The following is a 17,847-nucleotide window of genomic DNA, read 5'->3' as shown; positions in this document are numbered from 1 at the left end:
TCTAACAGATCAATACTTATGTTCTTTATTTCTGGTCCTGTCATTTTTATTAATAAATATGTTTCTAGAAATATGACCATTTCACAAATTTTCAAATTTAATGGCCTAACCTTGTATCTGATATACACACATGATTTTTAATATCTGTTATTAATGTAGTGATACCACTTTTTAATTTTCTCATCTTGGTTATTTGAGCCTTCTTCATTTTTTCTTGATAAATTTCACGAGAAATTTATCAGGTTCAATAATCCTTTCAAAGGATTTTGATTAATTCCCCCTACTTAATGTTTGTTTTTCTTTAATTTCTTATCTCCATTATTTACTTCAATGTAATTTCTCTGCTATATTCATACTTTCTTCCATTTTAAAATATAAATTTGGACCATAAAATTCCCTCTAAGAAACCTGTTTAAGCAAACAAAATCCAATAATATATAAAATGATAATAAATCATACCAGAAAGCTTTATTCTTGGAAAAAAAATGGTAAGTTAAACATTTGAAAAATCTGTCAGTGAAAATAACCGCAATAACACAATAAAGAGAAAATAACGTGATCAGCTCTTAAGAAATGCAGAAAACTACATGATAAAATTCAGTATACATCCATAAGTACTCTTTATATTTAGGAAAATAATTTTTTTTTTACTAATCTATTAAAATATATCTGCAAAATGACAGCTCAGGCGTAGAAATTAAAAAGCACCACTCATGGGCAGAAGGGTAGAGAATATATTATGAAAGGCTGGCCCAGCACAATACCGTACAAAACTGGGTGAAAGAAAGAAAGGGAAACAAAGAGCCACTGTGAGTTAACCAGCAAGAGAAAATAAAAGCCAAAGGGGACACAAAGGGGACAGTGGCTTATTAGGCCAGCATCAGGACCAATGAAGTCTGCAGCTTCTGCACAGTGGGAAGGGAGCCTTGCAATCCACAATAAGCTAAGACAGCTGAAAAGCGCTAAAGTGGCCTCAGATCAGAAACCTGCTCATGGCTCACTGGCGAAAAGCCTTTCCAACCTAAGCTCGTAAGAATTTCCAGAAAACAAAGAGCAGAAGAAATCAGGTCTTGTCAACACAACTAAATAAATAAGGCTTCCAGCAGTGACAGTCAAGAAACCCAGAAATAAAAATAATTTAAAAAATAAGACCCACAGACAAAACGGAGTGAACAGACAAAGCATTTATAAAATTCATATGTGAGATGGTTCAGAAATAAGACGAACTTTACACGGGAGCAATAAAAATACACGAGGATTATGATGCTTTCAATAGACACGTATGAAAAAGCAACGAAATCAATGCGTGTGAAGGAACACTGGAACAGATTGCATTAAAAACCTCAAAGGGCTGTGATTCCTTCGGTCAGAAGAGCCGCGGGATGGCGAGGGGCCGAGCGCAGCAGAGCAGGGGCAGCGCCGGAGCGGAGGGCGGGCAGCGCTGCCGGCTGCGAACACAGGAGGAAGCCGGTCACCATTCCCGCCGGACCAACTGTGCACCGACCCGGTGGAGGACTGACGTTGCCCCCACAGGAAGTGTCCGCCGCGCCTGCCTAGAGAAGGAAGTAGGAACACAGGCACAGGAAGCAGGGAGCGGGGGAGAGGGAAAAAAGATGCACATCTTCTAGGGAGGAGCCCACGAGCTGGCTCCTGGCCTCCGGGCCTCAAGCCCGAAAGGAAGAGACACCAGGGAAGTTCCGGCACCATTTCGGGGAGAAGAAGCTGCCATGGAAGAGCCTGCAGCTCCCACAGAACCCTACGAGGCAGCTGGGGCCTCTGGGGGTGCCGAGGCAGCGGGGGAGGGCGCCCCCCGGCCCAGCGTCCCGGTGCGCCCAGCCTCCCGGTGGTCTTCGGCTCCAGGCCCGGCCCCCTTCCGCCCGTCACGTCTGAGGCCCGCCCAGGCCTCATGGGGAGGGGCTACGCCCAGATGGCTGCAAGGCCGGAGCAGCGGCAGCTGGACAAAGCAAGTCGTCTGCAGGTATTATCTGCATGGGCTGTGCAAGGAGGGGGAGAACTGCCGATACTCCCACGACCTCTCGGGCCGGCAGGTGGCCAGCGAAGGCCACGGCTTGTTGCCCCAGGCCTCTGCAGACAGCGGCCCCAGCACGGCTGCGCACATGGAGCCCCTGCCTCAGGAAGTGGCGGAAGCCCCCCCTGCTGCGTCCTCACGCTCCTTGCCTCTGATTGGCTCGGCTGCTGAAAGGGGTTTCTTTGAAGCTAAGACAGACAATGCAGGCCTTGAAGCTGCCGGAGGAGCAGGTGCAGAAGGCTGGGAGGGTGCTGTTGAGTTTGTTCCCGGGCAACCCTATCGGGGCCGCATGGCCCCTTCTGTCTCCGAGGCTCCTCTGCAGAGCTCGGTGACTGAGAGGGAGCAGATTGCCCTGGGCATGGGGAAGCAGCTTTGCCGCGATGCTATCGTGGGGCAGTGCTTTCGTGGGCAGAGTTGTATCTATCTCCACGGAGATATATGTGATATGTGTGGGCTGCAGGTCTTGCACCCTGTGGACGGTGCCCAGAGGGCAGACCATGTAAAGGCCTGCATTGAAGCACACGAGAAGAATATGGAGCTCTCGTTTGCTGTGCAGCGCAGTGCGGACAAAGTGTGTGGCATCTGCATGGAGGTTGTCTATGAGAAAGCCAACTTGAATGATTGCCGCTTTGGCATTCTCTCCAGCTGCAACCACACCTACTGTCTTAAGTGTATCCGCAGGTGGAGGAGTGCCAGACAGTTTGGGAGCAGGGTCGTCAAGTCCTGCCCGCAGTGCAGGGTCATCTCCACCTTTGTCATTCCCAGTGAATTCTGGGTGGAGGAGGAGGAAGAGAAGCAGAAACTTATTCAGCAGTACTTGGAGGCAATGAGCCACAAGACCTGCAGGTATTTTGCTCGAGGCAGGGTCTGCCCATTTGGAGAGAACTGTTTTTACAGACATGCGTTCCCTGAGGGCCAGGGAGAGGAGCCTCAGAGGCAGGGTGCTGAGGCGTCCAGTACTTGCCGCGGTCAACTTTTCGAGCCTCTGCAGGTGGGAGAGGGCAACATGCCCTTTAAAAGCAGTAAAAAAGAGCTTGTCATGCTTTGGCTGGCCAATCTGTTGTGTAAGTGTTTTCTTTCACTGGGAGCTAGTGAGCTCCCCTTCACGGAGGCCCAATGGGACTTGCTTCATTGTGAGCTGGAAGAATATTTCAATTTGAATCTGTGGCATTATGCTGTGGCATGTTGTCTGGTGTGCTGAAGCTCTGTCATCTGCTCTTGCCTGTGTTTTGTTTATAGACACATCTGTCACTTACAGGGGCTGCGGAAACCATTTGTATAGAGCATCCATCACTGTTTTCTTGCCCATTCCCATTTCTTGCTCCCCAGGATTATGGTGTTTCACTGTGTTAAAAAGTAACAAAACGTCCTTAAAGTTACTGTTTGGAGAAATTAATATGACTGTCAGTTTATGGTTTATTTTGTCATCTCTGTTTTCAACAGGATTGACTCAGTTCTAGTCTAGTGTTTACAGAATTTCCACACTCATTTTGAAGCCCCTCAAGAATAAATGTGACAGGGTGAAAGGAGAAGTCTTAACTGAACAAGGAGCTTTTTGCTACTTCAGTCTTAAGAAATGGACCCTCGTGGGGCTTTGTGGTGCAGCTTCAGCATCTCTGTTGTTTACACGTCTGTTCCTTCCCCTGTTCCCCTTAAAGTGCACTCTTTAACTTGTGGTTACCTTGTGGTTGTGTGCTTTACTTGACCAGAACCAGGTGCATATGTTTACATGTTTTTATCCTGTTTAGCTTGATGTGAAATTATTTATATTTGGAAGTATATATTTAAGAATTCTATATATACATACATATGCATATTAATGTGTATGAAAGTTATGTATTTAAAAATATATTTAGAGGTGTATGCCATAATATAATGTTTATTTAATAAAATAAATACAGAGCTGGAAGCTGAAGGTCAAAGGCTGATAGGATTTGGTGTTGTGTGAGTGTGAGGTACATGAATAATCGTTCTGTCCCTTTCACAGCTTCAGTGATTAGCATCTAATGAAAACAGCTATTTGAGTGGCTCTTTCCAAATGTGGCAAATATTTACAAAATACGACATTGGTAATTCCTGTGATGGCATTAATAGCTCATTGCTGTTATCAGTACAGAAATGTGAATTCCCGTGCAGTTCAGCCACCATCTCATTGATCTTTATAACAGCACAGTCCTGGACTCACATACACAGTTCTTTGTGTTCAATATTTTGTGTCATCTCTAGACATTCCAAAGAAGGGGCTTTTGACAAAAGTTTTCAACATAAAAGTGGCAAGATTTTAAAAGGTAAAGAACAGTAAACATTTTGAAATCAGTCAGAATGCAAGAATGGAAAGATAATAAATAAAATACAGAAAGTGACAAAAGCTAAATACAATAGTAATTTGGAAAGTTTATAACACAAATATACCGTAATTATATTAAATGGAATTGGTTTAAAAACTAAAACTCAAAGATTAGCAGACTTGATTAAAATTAAAATGAAACTATATGCTGTTTAAAATACACACCTACAATAGAAGAATACAGAAACATTATAAGTAAAGGATGAAAAATTAATCGGAGGTGCTGTGACTTTTGAGCACAGATAGAGTTCACATTAAGGATAAATACATGGCTGGAGATAAATAAAGATGATATATAAACATGAAATTATAATTTACCAGGAAGATAAAACTATTCCAATTTTATGTTTGGTACCATAAGATTAGATATACAAATAAATAATTGATAAGAAAACTACAGAATCTTGGTAGACAATTTGAATACCTCTTCTCAGTAACTGAACAAGCAAAGAAAGAAAGAATGTGAGTTGAATAGCACAATTTTAATAGTTTACCTAATTGACCTGTATAAAATGCTGTATATCAACTGCAGAAAACTCTCCTCCTGGCCAAGATAGCTGAAAGTATCCTGGGGGCCTAAGTCACAGGAGATACAGACTTCCCTGACTGTGCAACAAAGACAGGGTGCATTTACAGAGTTTATACTCTTCAAAGCACTGATTTAATTCTCAGAACCACCTTATGAGGTACTTGCTATAATTTTTAGCACCGTCATGATGAGATAAATAAGATAGAGGGGTTAAATGACTTGCCCATATAGCCCTGACCCATAGGCATGAATTAGTGGAACAGCGAATGGACCTCAGGTAGTATATTTCCAGAGCACAGGCACCATGCTGCCCCTTGCCCCACATGTATAACTGAGAGCAGGTGGACCCACTAAATATAGCTACTGGAAACACATGTGCAGTCTTTACATGGAGGTTTAGCCGGGTGGGACAGAGATGGGCATAAATGAGCTACAGAATGTGGGAGCCCTGGCGCTTTATCTGTGGGCTGCCAGACTCAGTATTTCTTAGTCCACTGCTCAGAATGTGCCTCAGCTGCCCATATTTGTACACTGCCTCTCCCTTCTTACATGATTCCTGATTCTGTGGGTAAGTGTCAGCCTGTTTCACTGGGGTCCTTCCCCTCTAGATTCTTGTTATCCAAATAATTCATCAGTCAAAAGGCCCTGGATGCCTGGCTATTGCTGGCATGTAGGGTGAGTGATTCCAAATGAAATCCAAACATATTTCTACCCCCAGGCTGCCCTAGTCATGCAGGGGAAAGGGGGCTTAGATAACCAAACAACCAAAGAATAGGACCAGATGGGGCACTCTCAAAGACCACACTGACACCAGAGGCTCAAAACATGAGCTCTGAGTGGTGGCGATGCTGTCAAGGAGGGCATTTTAAACCAAGCACAGAAAGCTTTGAAAAGTTTGTCCTAATATGCACTACCTAATGTTGTGAAATATCACATTTCTATTCAAATAGTATCTTGAACCAAACAATCATAATAAAGATCAGGAGATAGCGTGTGACAAGGGTGTATAGAAGATAAAATGGTTTGGGAGACAGACAAAGGATGACTAGAATCCCGACTCTGCTTCTTACCAGCCCTGCAGTCGGGAGCAAGTTATTTAAGTTTCCTATACCTCAGTTTCTTTATATGAGAAATGGGTATAACACCACCTATTTTACAGGGGTGTTGTGAGGATCAAATGTAACCTGGACAAAGCTTGAAACATAGGTGGTATTTTTAAAACAGCATGTATAAAAGTGGTATTTATGTGTGTTTGTAAACCTGAGAAAAGCTTGCAAAAGAATTAAAACTCCACCAAGTTTTTCTCTTTGGGAAACTTTGGAACTTGTGTTAAGGTAACGTTATTATTTTATGATTATTTTCTTAGGTAGTAGGAACATTACCTTTATGTTCATAATTTCAAAAAGACCAAGTAAATTTTTTAGCAAAAGTCATTCAGCTAAAACTAAAAATGTGCTATTCAATTCCTGAAAATATAGCAAACAAGAAAAAAAATCATATTATTTGTGACAGATGCCTACATGAGGAAAATAAGAAGTAAGATGATATTTTTAAAAAATGGGATTCCCTTTTCCCTCATCAGCTTATTCAGAAAGAGATCGAATAACAGGGATGTCAGCACATCCCAAGCTGGGTGAAGTGTCCGAAGGGCCTGCCCATAAGGACAGCTGAGCCACCCCTGCTGCAGTCAGGAACAAAGGAGCCCTTGCCATACAAAGTTTTGCTCTGTGAGTGATTCAGAATGTATGCTGCCCCTCCTCCAGGAGACACATGGATTCAGCCCCTGGGGCTCGTGCCGTATAGAGTGTCATTCTAACCACACAAAGAATGCCTGGGTGAAGCAAATCTGAGTTTCTTATTCTTCATGTACCTAAATTTGGTGGATGTAAAGACTTACAAACATGCTAAAAATTTACCTAGGACTCCGTCACTAAATCCATTTACTGAATATCAGTGACTTAAAGGGAAAGATTTCCAGTTCATAATTGATGCCTATATGGTGTTCCATTTTTCACTTTTGTGAACATCACGGGGGTGTGGTTTCTGTTTCCACAGCAGATGCTAAACTACAACCTAAGTGTAGAATGAAGTTTGGGTGGGGATGGAAAAAGGAATGTTTGGAAAATAACCCAACACTAGTGCAAAGAAATAAATTAATACATGTCAGAATTTTCCCATTAAAAAAATATAGCATAGCACATTTTCCAGTGTTGATCACTAACAAAAAATAATTGACTATGTATTAGATCACAGTGAAACTGTCAAATTGAGAAATTAGTAGTACAGGCAACATTCTCTGATGTCAATACAAGAAAATAAACCACTACCACATGATAATTCTTTTAAATATCTCTCTCAAAAATAATTTGATGAAAGAGTGAATTCAAAATCTTCTAGAAGGATAGAATAAGGTAATGAAAATTTATATATGCCATAATCTGTAGGATAGTGCTGAATCTGTGCTCAGAGTAAAACTAATCTTAAATACTAATATACAGTATCTAGAAAGACAAATTACATAATTAAATAGACATCCAAATCTGTAAATTTTAAAGAAACTACAACATTCAGACACACACACACACACACACACACACACACACACACTGGTAAGCAGAAAGAATTAAGAAAGATTAAAGCAAAAATTAGTGGATCATAAAATGCAGATGTAAAAGCTGCTTTTATAAAAAAAATTGATATACAGATAAACCACTAATGTAATCACAAATAAAGGTAGAAATGCAATTAAACAAAATAGGAAACAATGAGTAGGAAGTAATCAGAGAAAAGAAGACACCAAAGAAATGGGAGATAAACCCTTGTTACACTGAGGCAAGTGCACTTGGAAATGTGATAGGAATTTAAAATTTTCAACGTAATTTTCCAAGCAACAATCTAAAAGACAAAGTAAATCAAACTAAACCAATTGCTAATGAAAAATTAAAGAAAGTTATCAGGAATGTACTTATGCCCCTGAGTGCCCAAAAAAGAGAAGAGCAGAAGACATTTGTCCCAGAAATTTACTAAAAGCTTTAAATAGATTGCAATGCTATATAAACCATTCCAGAGAAGAGAAGAAAGGGGACACTTATGAAACATATGAATGACACCTAACATTGGTATCAGAATGTTTCCAATACAGTACAATACAAAGATAACTAGAGCCCAATCTCATTTGTGAATATTGATGCCAAAAAATCTCAAATGAAAAATTAACAAAAAAGTAGCACGGTAGAAGGGTACATCAGGAAAGAGTAGGTTATATTCCAGGTAACAGGATGGTAGAACATGAGAAAATACTTTTATCTTAATACATCGAAAGAAATAATGATTTGAGCATCTTCGTATATCTGAAAAAAACACTAAATTCATGATGAATATAATTTTATGTACAATACAGGTGTATGAGGTATGTTAACTATATATGTATATGTGTACATGTATATAGTATACATCTATAATTTTTTAAATGCACAGTCACAAAAGCACATAACTAAAGAAAGCAAAGGAAATGAAAACAATAAATAATAGAGAAAATTTAAATATTAAGACTGATTTGATATTTTTTAAATTATAAAATAGATAAACCATTATCCAACTTAAGAAAACGAGGAAAAAAGAGAAACAAAGTGCCCATACACAGTTGCACACACATTCACCTAATAGGGGTTCACCACAAAGAGAGATTCTATTAAAGAAACATAAGAAAGAACATTACTCAATCAGATGCCAATTAATTGCAAAACTTGAAAGAAATTGATAATTTTCTAGGCACATGTAATTAATTAAACAGTAGCTTCACAAAATATAACCTACCATTTAACATGAATAAATTATGTCACAGAATGCAGTTTTCCCTAAAAACAGGGATTTTCATAAAACCTTTAAAGAACAAATAATTTCAGTGCTATTTTACACAATTTGGAAATTATTACCAAATGGAAAATGGAAAGTAGGACAACTTATGTGGTTTTATTTTGTTTTGTTATTTTTTTCAGCTTTACTGAGATATAATTGACATAAAATTGTGTAAGTTTAAGTTGAAAAATGTATGATTTGATATATATATATATTGCAAAATGATTGCCACGATAAGTTTAGTTAATGTCCATCACCTCACATAGTTACAATTTTGTGTGTGTGTGGTGAGAACTTTTAAAATCAACTGTTTTAGTCACTTTAAAATATACAGTACAGTAGTATTAACTATAGTCACCATGCTGTACATTACATCCCTGGAACCTATTTATCTTATAACTGGAAATTTGTACTCTTTGACCACCGTCATCCATTTCCCCCACCTTCCACTCCCCTATCCTGGCAGCCACCAATCTCCTCCCTGTTTCTATGAGTTTGTTTTTTTTTTTTTTAGATTCCACCTATGAATGAGATCATATAGCATTTGTCTTTCTCTGTCTAATTTATTTCACATAGCATAATGCCTCAGGGATCATCCATGTTGTTGCAAATGGCAGGATTTCCTTCCTGTTTATGGCTGTGTGATATTCCATTGTATGATGCATAATTTATACAAAATTATTATTTCATGGTACTGTGTAGTACACATGCACATTTACACACAAATGATTAAGTGATTTATTGAAATATGGTTTATTTATGAAAATCATTTCATAATATGAAATATGATTTATTGTGAAAAAGATGCAAAATTTAAAATTAGTAAAAACCAGAATAAAAAAAGTATTTCAGCATTTTTATTCTTTTAATTAGGCAAAGGAATGTGATCATAGAATTATCTCCTGTGATCAGGCAAAAACAAGTAGACCCCACCCCTGCACTGCCAGTTAGTGTTATTTTGATAACCAATGCAATTGCATGCAAAATAAAACAAATGAGGCATACGAAACTTTCAAAGAAGGATGTAAATTTATCTCTCTGAGATAATATAATATTTTGTGTTGAAAATCCAAAACTATCTGGAAAACTTCAAAAAAATTCAGTAAGATGCTAACAAAAATTAATGTGTTTCACATATAAAGATATTGAAAATTTAATGGACACATTTTTTTATGGAAACAATACATTAAAGTGTATAGAAATAAGTAACAATAAATCTGAAAAATCTACAAAAGGAAACACTTTAACAAGATAAGCAATTATTCTTAAAGAATACTTGAAGTGAAAATGTATATCATGGAATTTGATAGGAAAAATCAACATATTAATGTGTCAGTTCTTTAAGTTCATTTATGTACTTGACAAAATCCTAATAAATTACTCCTTTGGACTGAATGTTTGTGCCCCCCCGTTCATATGTTGAACCCCTAATCCCCAATGTGGTGGTATTTGGAGGTAATTTGGTCATGAGGGTGAAGCCCTCGAGAATGGGATTAGTGCCTTAATAAGAAGAGACATAAGAGAGATGGTTACTCTCTCACCACAACATGAAGATACAGCTAGAACGTGGCCGTCTGCAAACCAGGAAAAGAGCCTCACCAAGAACCCAACCATGCTGGTACCTCGACTTCAACCTCCAGAACTGTGAGAAATAAAGGCTTGTTGTTTAAGCCACCCAGTCCGTGGTATTCTGCTATAGTAGCCTCTACTGAGAAAGACAGAAATGGGGAGGTAGTGAGAGGTGGGTGCTTCTGTAACAAATACCTAAAAATGTGGAAGTGGTTTTGGAACTGGTAATAGGTAGAGGTTGGAAGAGTCTTGAGGTGCCTGCTAGAAAAATTGATATTGCTGTGGAGGCTTTTAAAAGTAACTGGTGAGGGCTCAGAAAGGAAGGCAGAGATACACAGGGAATACACATAAAAAATCATATACAGAATATTGGTAGAAATAAGGATGGTAATAGCCATTCTGATGAGATCTCATGCAGAAATAAGGAATATGTTATTGGACAACAGAAAATGTAGCCCTTGTTATAAAGTGGCAAATAAAACTTGTGAGCAGTGAAATGGACATTTAGCCAAAGATATTTGTTACCAAAGTGTTGAAGGAGTAGCTTGGTTCCTCCTGACTGTTTATAGTAAAATATGAGCGGAGACAAATGAAGACAGCATTGATAGGGAAAAGGGAAACAATATACAGATTTTGGAAAGTCTCAGCCTGTTCATATTACAAAAAACAAGGAAGCACCTTCAGAAGAGCAAACTTGGGGTGTGGCAAACCAACCAGTTGATGAGATTAGTGTAGGTGTGAACCGCCGGCCTAACCTGCCACCCCAGTAGGAACAATGCCAGTTTGAACCTAAGGGGGCAGAGATGAGACAGAATGAAGGCTGTCAGACTTCCTGGATTTGACAGGCAGGACCATAAGAGCTGTTTGGCTCTGAACATGCTCTGTTCTTCAAGACAGGGGAAGATGACCCCAAAGCCTATTCAGAAATCAGGACCACCTCCTCAATTTCAACAGGCCCAAACAGACTAAGACAAGTAAAAATAGATAATATATAGCTTAAATAAATAAGCACATACATGCATACATACGTAGGTAAGTCTGTGAAAGTTCATATGAAGGAAAAAAAAAAAACCAGTACAACTTGAATATTTTAGAATTGAAATATATGTAACCATTGAACCCTACCAGATCCTAAAACATAGTATCATATGCCAGCTGTGTGAAAAGTGAGGTATTGGCACTTTAATTGTGAAATCAAAGATGTATATAAAAAAGGTGGAGAAATGGACAGACACATATAGGAACTGAATTTATGAAAAAATATTAAAACAAAAATAACTTGAATTATTAAATAAAAATTGTTGGATTAAGCTCTGGAGTCACCTTGAAAACTAATGCATGGGCTCCAAATATCATACTTTACATACAGTGTAAATTCTACTTACATCAAAGTTTCAAATGTAAATATGAAACCAAAAATATACAGAAACGACATAGGATTTTTTTTTCTTTTAAAGTCCTAGAGTCAAAAATGCCTTTCTATGACATGACTGACAGAAGTCTTAAAGGAAATTTTGACAATAACTTTAGCAACTGTGCAGAGCTTACTATGTTCCAGTTTCGTTTCTAAGATACATTATCTCATTTAATCCTTCCAGCCATCCTAAGATTAGTCATAGTGTTATCCCCTTGTAGGGAGGTTAAGAGATATGCCCATGGTGAAGTGATTCGCAGGCCCATCCTCTCACCACTGCACTGCCTCACAAATGTGACCACCTTGAAATGAGCCTAACAAATTTCACATGAGCTAGACCAGAAGGAAATCATAAAACAGGGCAGATGCTTATTTCCATACATTATAAAGTGATCCAATAAAACAAAAGACAATATAATGAAGAAATTAATAAAAGTATGATGAGACCTTGCGCAGAAAACAAACTGCAAATAGATTTAAAGATAGAAAAAGTTGTGAAACATCACCAATAATAATGTTTATTAGAACTTCATGGAGTTTCAGTTTTCTCCTTTCAATTTATCAAATACCCAGACATTTGAAAGCACACTCTGGTGACAGTTGGGGAAATAGTTACCTTCATATATTTCTTGTAGGGGTGTAATTGGTACACTTTCCATAGAGGAAAACTTGATACTATCAAATCATAAATTTACATATACATACTTCTTGACCAGTCATTCTATTTATTTAAATGTGACTTACATGTATATTCTACATGTATGGAATATTTCAAATACCAGGATGTTAATTGCAGCCTTTGTTATAACAGTATAAGATTGGAAATGCCTAAAATATCCAACAGTAGGCAACTGGTTAAAAAATAGCAGAGACAAACAGTGGAATATTATGAAGTCACATTTAAAAAGTGAACAAACAAAAAAGCAGAAGGAAATTTCCATGGGCAGACCTGTAAATGTTTAGTGGTAAGCAGGAATTAAATGTGCAGAAGTTTATGAAATTATATCATTTGTATGTAAAGGCAGCAATAAGTATATATAGTGTCTTTGCTTATATATATATATATATAGTTATATTTTGTGTCTTTGCTTATATGTACATAAAAGTCTCCTGAGAAATCATTTGTTTGTGAAAGAATATAAGTTTTTTTTTTAAAATGTATCTATAGATATACATACATATACATACATGTGTGTAAAATATATATAATAAGTAAATATGCACACAGGAGAAAATGTATACATATATAGGTATGTATGTAAAATAAAATAAATGTAGACCTGAAAATTGAATGTCAGTGGTTAGTACATTTGGTTCCTTTATGAGTGTGGGTTGTGTGGAGAAAAGATGCAAAGATATGATTGATTAGACTTCACGAGAAAAATTGTTTAAACAGTTTCAGCCAAATACAGCACACTCTCATTGTAAGGACCCAGCATTGACTATTGTCACTAGTCACTATGGCAACAGAGCTGACTCTCAAGGATCCCACAGGTGTAGACACACATTCACTAATAAGGCTTGGTACTGTCTACTATTGCCATGTGATAATTCAGTCTGTGACTCATGCACAGGTCTTTATACTCAATATTCTGTATTCTCCTGATTCTCTCTCAATGAGATGTTTTTTAAAAAAATTACTGAAATAGTAGCTAAAAGGTGGAAAAAGGAGAATACAAATAATAAATTTATAAAAAGCTAAGAAAGAAGAGAAAATTGGCATAGAACAAGCAAGAAAAATAGAAAGTAAACTGTAATATTGGAAATTAAACACAAGTAATGCAAAGGAAAGATTTCCTAGATTTATATCAAAGTTAATTTTAAGTCAAAGGTGTTAGTAGAAAAGGTGAGAAAATTTCAATGCTTCGGGAAGTTAAAAGCAAATTAAATTTGTGTTCATGTGATTACATAGCCTCAGAAAATACAAAGACAAAAGAACCAATAGGGGAAATACAGGAATCCACAAGCTTAGTAGATATTTTTAACACATCCTAATCAGTCACTTATTTAAAAAGAAATAAGGATAAATGAGATTTAAATAACAATGAACACTATGGACTTAATTGTCACATTTAGGATCCTACAGTCATAAAATAAAAAAATTCATTTCTCGTGGTGTGGATAGCAGATAAAAAAGGAAGATGCCTGGCCAGAAGCCTTGACCCAGAAGCCTTTGCATGACCTGTTTTTCTTATAAAAATATATACCACGAATAAGTTTTTACCATGTAGTAGACAAAGTGCAAACGGAGTCTATAAGCATGATCTAATTTTCATAACACCCAGTGTACTAGTACTCTTCCTGATATCTACAGAATATAATGCTAATGACGGGGAAGTTAAGTAATTTGCCCACCTCAGGACCACATCCAGAAAGTTGTGGAGCCAGGATTTGAACCTGGTTTGTCTGATTCCAAAACACTAGAGTTGACTGGCCCCTCCCATTCTGCCTACCATTTGATCTGGAGTGAGTGTACCAGTGTGGGGGTGGGGGTGTCTCCTACAAAAAAGCTGCTTGGGGAAAAGCACATATACGTTCACTGTAGATGGGCAAGCCACAAAGGTAAGGACAAGTATCACTGAACTGCTGGGAATAAAAGACACTCCAGATCTTATCTTTCCATCTCATCTGCCTCTGAACAAGGGATTAGTTGTTCCGCTGCCAGGACTCTGCCCAGTTCCTCAGATTTTGTGTTCTCTTTGCTATGCTCCTTTGCTTCCTGGTGCAACGGTTCAGACTCCTTAATTGTGGCTTTCCTTATTTCTTCCAACGTCAACCCTTCCAAAAAGATACCACCCAAATGGTTAACAAGGGGTGGTAGTCTGGGTCCTCTGAGAAGCAGGCACCAAAACAGAATTAAGTGTGCACGGATGTTATTTGGGTAAGATCCCATGCGAGAAGCTGGGGAGAGGTCCAGGAAGGCGGGGAGATACTTCAGACCAATGCAGGTGACAGAGAGAGAGGAGGAAGGTAGGATGGAAGCATCTTGGCCTGCCGTGTAGTCTAGTGGAGTCTCAGCAAGGCCATCCAGGAGTCCTCAAGCCACAGCTGGCCATCACTGGAGTCCCCTATCTCTCAGAAATAGACCTTGTCACATTCAGTCACTAGCTGGGAGCAGTCCATGGGAAGCATGGCTCTGACATAAACACAATCATGGATTTCAGAGCACAGCCATTGGGGCCCTTGGCCAGTTAAACTCCCCGTAGTTGGAAGATTTCCAGATATCTGTTGAAGGAGCCAGAAGGTCTTAACTGTCCCACCTGTGCTGCAATACCTGGTGATGGGCATACAATGAGATCTTACCATGACCCTTCCTTTGAGACACTCATTCATTTTTGTTGTTGTTATATCGACAAAATTGTTTTTAATTGAAGTGTAGTTGATTTACAATGTTGTGTCAGTTTCAGGTATACAGCAAAGTGATTCAGTTATATATTCTTTTTCATATTCTTTTCCATTATAAGTTATTATAAGATATTGAGTGTGGTTCCCTGTGCTATACAGTAGGTCCTAGTTGTTTATTTTATATATAGTAGTGTGTATATGTTAATCCCAAACTCCTAATTTATCTCCACCCTGCCCCCACTATCCTCTTTGGTAACCATAAGTTTGTTTTCTATGTCTGTGAGAGACACTTAATAGAGTTTACTTTTTAGGGCTTCAGTCAGCCAAAGAGCCAAACAATGAGAGAATCTGGCCAGATATCATGTTCTCTGAGATTCTGTAATAATGAAAGCAGATGCTACAAAAATAAAGGCAGAGTAGCAGGCTAGGGCAGTTCGGGCAGATCTAAAGAAGAGGCATTGAGGCTGGGCCTGGGCAGTTTGCAAATTTTCTCCTAAGCTACATTCCTCATCACTGGAGTTGTCATATTTTCTTTTACTAACTCTCTCTCTCTCTCCCACCCATCTCTCCAGATAGATAGATAGATATTTTTACGTATATATTTTATATAATGGTACCATTTATCCAGACTGTTACATAAGAGGCAGAAGAAACAGTAGACTATGCTTAGAGAAAGGGAAGTTATTTGGGGACAGGATACGTGGAGGACTGGAAGCTAACACCATCTCTGTGTCTTAGTAACCTGGGCAAGTTACTGAAGTGTCCTACAGCTCAGTTTACTCATCTGAGAGAAAATGGGAATAACAGCAACTCATTTTCAGTGTTGTTTATATGAAATCTGGATGAAGGGAATCAAATGGAATCTAGATACAGTATAAATGAGGAACTCATGAGTGTCTGTAGACCAAAGATGAGCATGATGTTTGCGCTCAAGGATCTGGACTCCACCAATGTTTTTGAGGCAAGATCTGTGGAGTTTATTATTCCCACATGAATAACGATTTAGACAGGAGGCATATTAACCCAGGCCCCCCACCAAATTTTAATGATAGGGGATTATTATGTAATGTATTTCAACTAAGAGCATAAGTGTTAAAACTGTGATAATGAAAATCTTATAAAATTACTTTTCATTTTCTAAAAAACAGAAAAAAACCTAAGTATGGTTTTGGGGGCACATAACTATTTAAGAAAACAGCAAAATTAAGAGATGACAAAGTAATATTTTGGACAAAAACACCCGGATAGTTAAGAGAACATACCGTATGAATTTATTTATTAAAAAGTTAAAGAAAAGGAAAACCTAAATTATTGTGATGGAAATCAGAACCTTGGTGATCTATGGAGATAGAGATTATCTCGAAGGCGCCATAAGGTAACATGCTTAACTGATGGAAATGTTCTGTATCTCGTGTGGGCGTTGGCTGCACACGTCCAATCACATGCTGGAGTTGGACTAATAGCTAAAAAGAGCCAAGTGCACATCCCCTCCCAACTTCATACTCAGCAATATGACATTGGTGGCTCGAAACTGGACGTGGTGAGAGTATTTACACCATAGACATTGACAAACAGCACATCAGTGATTGTTCAGAAAGCTAGTTCACCACCACATCACTGCACAGATTTATACATTTGCCAAAAGTAATTACATTTATATGGTCTTAAAAGTCTGGACACTTCAATTTTCATGAATTTTAACTTAATTAAAAATAATAATGGAAAGTTGTCTTCCACTTAAAGTACAGTCTTTTAGGACCTATTAGACACTGGGGCCCAAGTCACTGTCATTCCAGACAGTGCCTCTGAATTCACAAAAGGGGAGCCCACAAAAGGGCGTGCCAGTAAAACAATCAAAGGTGTACAGACCCATTTGGATGTAACCAATGAGACATTTACCTCAAACTGCTTCCTCTCCTGATGGCCTCTGGGCTTATTCTTTCCCCATAACAGGCATGGATGCGTTAACATGGCCCCATGCCACATGGAACAAGTTCTTAGCCTTCCTGGTAGATACCAGTGACTCTTCCTCCTCAACCAAGGTGGCAAACGCTCCCAGTACCGACTTAAATAAGGCACTGAAGGTCTACACCCTGTCATTATCAATGTGCTTGATACTGGGGACATTAAGCCACAATCTTCCCTTTCAATAGCCCCTTTTGGCTAAAACCTAAGCCAACCGCTAATGTATGGCACCTGGCCATTGACTATCGAAACTTCAATACTCCAGTTCCCCTGATTAAGACTCCAATTCCTGATACTGCAGAATTGATTGAGGACATAACACTGGTGCAAGGAGTGACCCTGACCTAGCTAACATGTTCTGTTCTGTTCCCATCACGGGGAAATTCCAGGCCTACTTTGCTTTCACTTTTGACAGGGTTCGATACACATTTACACAGCTCCTGGTGGGATATTTAAACAGCTCTGCAATTGCACATAACCTCTGCTGTCAGGATTTAAATGCCTTACAATTGGGAAAGTGTCATTTTTGGCATCATATTGATGCTGAGGGTCCCTACGAGGAAGTTGGAAGGGCAAATGTGCACAGCCTCACACACCACCTACACCATTACACCTGGGCAATCGTCCCTCACAAGATCCAAGGCCCAGCCTCATCTGTCAAGATGTGATTTCCCTGGTCACTGTCCTTCTACTGGGGCTTCTACATATGCTGTCACAATCACTGATGTGGGAGTGATCTTGGTGACCCACACCTGGCATTCCTCTTCAAAAAAATGTAATCTCCTTCCTTA

The 17,847-nt window shown here is 38.7% G+C and overlaps 1 protein-coding gene across 1 annotated transcript; it reads left to right on the top strand.

Annotated features, from left to right (window-relative positions):
• The first annotated feature begins 1,614 nt into the window (after window positions 1–1,614).
• Window positions 1,615–3,890, top strand: MKRN3 (makorin ring finger protein 3). Its single transcript, XM_059915420.1, has one exon. It carries the CDS (start codon window positions 1,728–1,730, stop codon window positions 3,228–3,230), a length of 1,503 nt encoding a protein of 500 aa, XP_059771403.1. The 5' UTR covers window positions 1,615–1,727; the 3' UTR covers window positions 3,231–3,890.
• The last annotated feature ends 13,957 nt before the right edge of the window (window positions 3,891–17,847 follow it).

The sequence above is a fragment of the Balaenoptera ricei genome, chromosome 2 (genome assembly GCF_028023285.1).
Source record: "Balaenoptera ricei isolate mBalRic1 chromosome 2, mBalRic1.hap2, whole genome shotgun sequence".
NCBI classification, from domain to species: domain Eukaryota; kingdom Metazoa; phylum Chordata; class Mammalia; order Artiodactyla; family Balaenopteridae; genus Balaenoptera; species Balaenoptera ricei.
Note: the sequence above shows the minus strand (reverse complement) of the source record. Positions and strands in the feature narration are given on the sequence as shown.

Bases quoted from the DNA above. Each gene is read 5' to 3' on its own strand.
- MKRN3 (XM_059915420.1), top strand. From the start codon at position 1,728: ATGGAAGAGCCTGCAGCTCCCACAGAACCCTACGAGGCAGCTGGGGCC.